Raw genomic sequence first — 4,054 nt, 5'->3', positions numbered from 1 at the left:
AATGCAGAGACTGAGCTTCATGATGTCTGATCTTCCTTCCCTACTGCTGGCTGTCTTCTTCCAAGTCTGAGCTGCTCCAAAGTGTCTCTTTGTTTACACCCACAATACTTGTTCTACCTCAAAACAAAAATCAACACTGGTATTTTTTTTCTCCTGATGGGGCTGATATTTCAGTCCTTCTGCTACATGCAGCTTTTGCATTATATCAAGTGTGGTGAGTCATTGGGTTGTATCTAGTGGTTGGGTTTTGCAGGACAGTAAACAGGTGGTGGAGATGAGTTGTGTGATCTGAATTGGTTTAGATTGCTCTGGATCACTCACTTACCAAAGTAGCATTACTCAAGCACAAGAGATCTGAAATCGGAGCTGTTAGACTTGGAGCAAGACATCCAGAAGTGAAGGGAGGTTGTAAGGGGGACCTAAAACACCAAAGTATGGTGGAGCAGTTGAGTATAACAACTCTCTAATGGATGAGGAGATACTAGATGGATATTTCTAACATTAAGAGGGTGGGAAAAATGACAAGGGAAGAAAGGAAGGTAAAACTGCAGTTTTTAGAACTGTTACCTGTTCTGACTCCTGTATGCTTTGGGTCTTAATAAAGGCATTATGGGGAAAATGGGTAAAATGGGTATCTATGGCATGTGGCACTTTAATGAAGGGTTTTTTGTTATTCTGAAAACTCCTCTAAAGTGGAGGTCAAACTGGAAGGCCTTCTTGGTTGTCAGACTTAAAACCGAGGGTTTTATCAGAAAACATTAAGGAAACTTCACAGTGCAGTCCCAAGTTGCTCCAGTAAGTGTACGAAGACAGACTTCTCGCTCTCCTGGAGCAAGCTGACTTAAAACTTCAGCAGGTAACTAGTACCACAGCACCATAGATAAAACATGCTTGTCTTATTATGCAGCATGTTCTAGATGCTTGTAATCGTCTGAGAGAGGACATTCAGTGGCAGTCTCAAAATATAACTTCTATTTAAAAAAAAAAAATCTAAATTGGAAATAGCTTCAGTGCCTTTGCTAGTGAAATATTGACCTATTCACTAAGAGATGTATAGTAACTTGTCTTGTATCTAAATGTGCCTGCCCACCCCTAGGCACAAGAGCAGTTCAAATTGAGGTAGTCAGAACATTGGGTGGGGTTTTGTTGTTGTTTTGGTGGGTTTGGGGGGGGGGCAGGGGGAGGTGTAAGGGAACTGCTGAGTGGAGATCTCTGACTATCAAAGCTGGTCCAAGCACTAGTACTTAGAGCACAGGCTGAGGACTGAAGGGAGGGTCTTGTGCATGGATGTCCATGGAACTAAATGGCTGCTTTTTCTCAAGCTTAATTGCAAGATCCAGCAGTTCCTGGAAATCTGTTAAAATCCAGTAAACCTATCTGCTTGTGTGGGTTCTTTCCCTTTGAAGGAGAAGGACACCTTGTGATGGATGGGTAATAATATGAAATTGAAGTTGCGACCCATCCATTTTTCCCTTATGGGTAAGGTACAGAAAAAATATAAGAATGAAGTGCCTCTGAACTTAAAAGTCTACATTAGGTAGATCAGCATAGCACTAGACCAGTAGAGTGTCTCTGTCCCTCCCTCACCTGCTCCCCCTGCAAAAAAAAAAGGGGGGGGTGTAAACTACATTCTCCCTACAGCCCCCAAACTGATTTTTTAAATTATTATTTTATTTATTTATTTTGAGAGAGAGAGACAATTGAGAGTTTAAAGCTACCCTTCTGGTCTCCAGATCTGTCAAGCCCAAGGGTTCTGCAGATTGAGGCATTTGTCTAAATGGTTTTATTTCATCTTTCTGCCAAATCCGTGCTGACACAGACTTGTTAGAGTAGGCAGACTTGTCTACTTCATACAGCAAAATCATGTAGAGAGGATGCAGTTAAATCGGTAGAGCACAGTGGAACCAGAAGTGCAAGTTCTCTTTAACATAAACATGGGTTGCTGAAAACAGGGGAATAGCCATGCCCTTGTTGGCCAAAGTTTTACTGTGTTGAAAATGTTCTCTAACTCGGGTATTAGTAAGGTTTTTGGTATCCTTTTTCAAACATGAGAAATGCAGCATTATTTCAATCTAAAGTGTATACAGCTCCTATTTCAAAGCAAAATTGTCTAGTTAAAAATTAACGAGTTGGAAAACTGTATTAAATACTTAATGTGACAGTTCAACAATCCTTATTTCCTCGTATGGAAAAATCTTCTCGTACAACATTAAGCTAGTTGAATTTCTGGCAATCAAACAGGATTTCCGTTTAAAATAATTGAATAATAAATTCTGAGGGAGCTGTAGAATTAAGATCACTTGGTAGATTGAAGTTGAGATGGCGTATCTCCCTGGTTGGCTGGTGGTGCAAGTGTTTGGTTACAACTGTGTACTGGCTATTTCCTGGCTTAGGGCAAGGTAATCACTTGAGTGGCACTGATCCGAAGTATTAAGTTGATGCTGATCTTCTGTTTGCTCCCTTGGAGAGGTCTGTTTGACCAGAAATTCTGTATTATCCTGAATTGTTAAGGTTCCATGGTCCTGCACTTGTCAACTTAAATGCCTTTTTAGAAAGGAATCTCCAATACTTTTAGACAACCCTCAACAGTCTTCACTGCTTTGATGCTTTTGGGGATGCTTAGATATATAGCATGTGTGTAGCACATACCTTAACACTCTTGAGGTGTAGGGCCCCCTTATAGCAGATAAGATAATTCGGTTCCTTGTGAGGATGTGTTGACAGAAGCATCAAAGCTACCCTGCTCACAGTGAGTCTATAGATAACATCGTTACTGAAACACGTGCCTTGTTACAGTGACTAGAGCCTGAGCAGTACAAGCAGCCTGAATTTCTGTTGTACTCAAATAACATAATGAATGCGACTTGTGGCAAACTTTACTAGCCACACATTAGTTATCCATGCAACAAGAATATTTGAAAGAGCTGAACTCTGCCTCCTCAAAGAAAAGAGTATTTATGACTGCGATCACCAGAGCAAAAGTTCAGGGCTGCTAGCAGTTTCAGAAAGTGAGGTTAAGCTAAATATAAAACGGAGGGGCTTGATGACTTGACCAATTGCTTGAACAGGATGAGCTGCCCGCCAGTAAAAATGTGCTTCATAAGCTCACCTCTTTAAGGGATTAGGTATAGTAACAGCCAGTTAGTAGACTGACTTAACCAGAACCAACTTCTCAGGGAAAGAACCAAGCTGATTATAAATTTTCCTTCCCTGCTCTCCCAAACCTAGGTGTTGTAAGCTGCGCTGAAGTATGGACATATCTGGATCTGACAGGAAAATGATTATTCTGTTCTCCTAGAGAATAGTGGAGTGGGGGAATACTGCTGGAGATGCTGTTAAATATGGAGTAAAATTAATACCTGTGTGAAAATACTTTCCTAGGAGAATTCCTGATTTATTGATAAGATCATTATTTGGAGATATTAAATCATCCAAATTCTACTAAATCGTTTTGCCTTATGTTACTGTTGCTAATGATTCTAACTTTAGTGTTAAAGAACTATCTGCTACAGAAATGTAAACAACAAGCAATTGACTGACTTGCCATAGTGGTATTTCTCTTTTTCTGGTCTAAAACTGATTTGAGATGAACCAAGTAGAGTTAAGTCCTCAAATAAAACTATCTGTTGTAATTATAACTGATTCTGCCTTGACTCTTCTGTATCTCTTCCTGATTTATTTATTTATTTATTTTCTTCACATAAGAGACTTGGAACACTACATACACATTCACCTAAGATAGGATAGTTGGTCTCTTTTGGAGTTGGATATCAGTTATTTTTTCCCAAGCCCTACTATTCTAAACAGTTTGAGAATTTGAACTTTGCAGGTAAAAGTTGTTTGCCTAGAATAGGTGTTCTGCTAAATTTTCTTCTGATAATGTGTTTAATGCAACCTCTGTTTTGATCTAGATGTTCTTGTTTGCTGCCTTGGAGGCTGGGGTTTTTGATGGTCTTTAAGCATGTGGGATATTCTCCAGAAGTAAACTTCAAGAAGTACTGGTATGGAGTAGGATGGAAGCATTAAAAAAAAAAAAAAAAAAAAAAAAAAAAAA

The 4,054-nt window shown here is 39.4% G+C and overlaps 1 protein-coding gene across 1 annotated transcript in view; it reads left to right on the top strand.

The window, feature by feature from the left end:
- Nucleotides 1–4,054, top strand: part of UBE2G1 (ubiquitin conjugating enzyme E2 G1) — a 23,538-nt gene continuing 19,484 nt past the window's right edge. Inside the window, exon 1 of the mRNA XM_026063608.1 lies at nt 1–214. Coding sequence (XP_025919393.1) covers nt 157–214 — 58 coding nt within the window. The 5' untranslated portion in view covers nt 1–156. The remainder of the gene's footprint in view (nt 215–4,054) is intronic.

The sequence above is a fragment of the Apteryx rowi genome, unplaced genomic scaffold (genome assembly GCF_003343035.1).
Source record: "Apteryx rowi isolate R43461 unplaced genomic scaffold, aptRow1 scaffold_20, whole genome shotgun sequence".
In the NCBI taxonomy this organism is placed as follows: domain Eukaryota; kingdom Metazoa; phylum Chordata; class Aves; order Apterygiformes; family Apterygidae; genus Apteryx; species Apteryx rowi.
The sequence above is the reverse complement of the archived record's forward strand: the minus strand, read 5'-3'. Positions and strand labels throughout refer to the sequence as shown.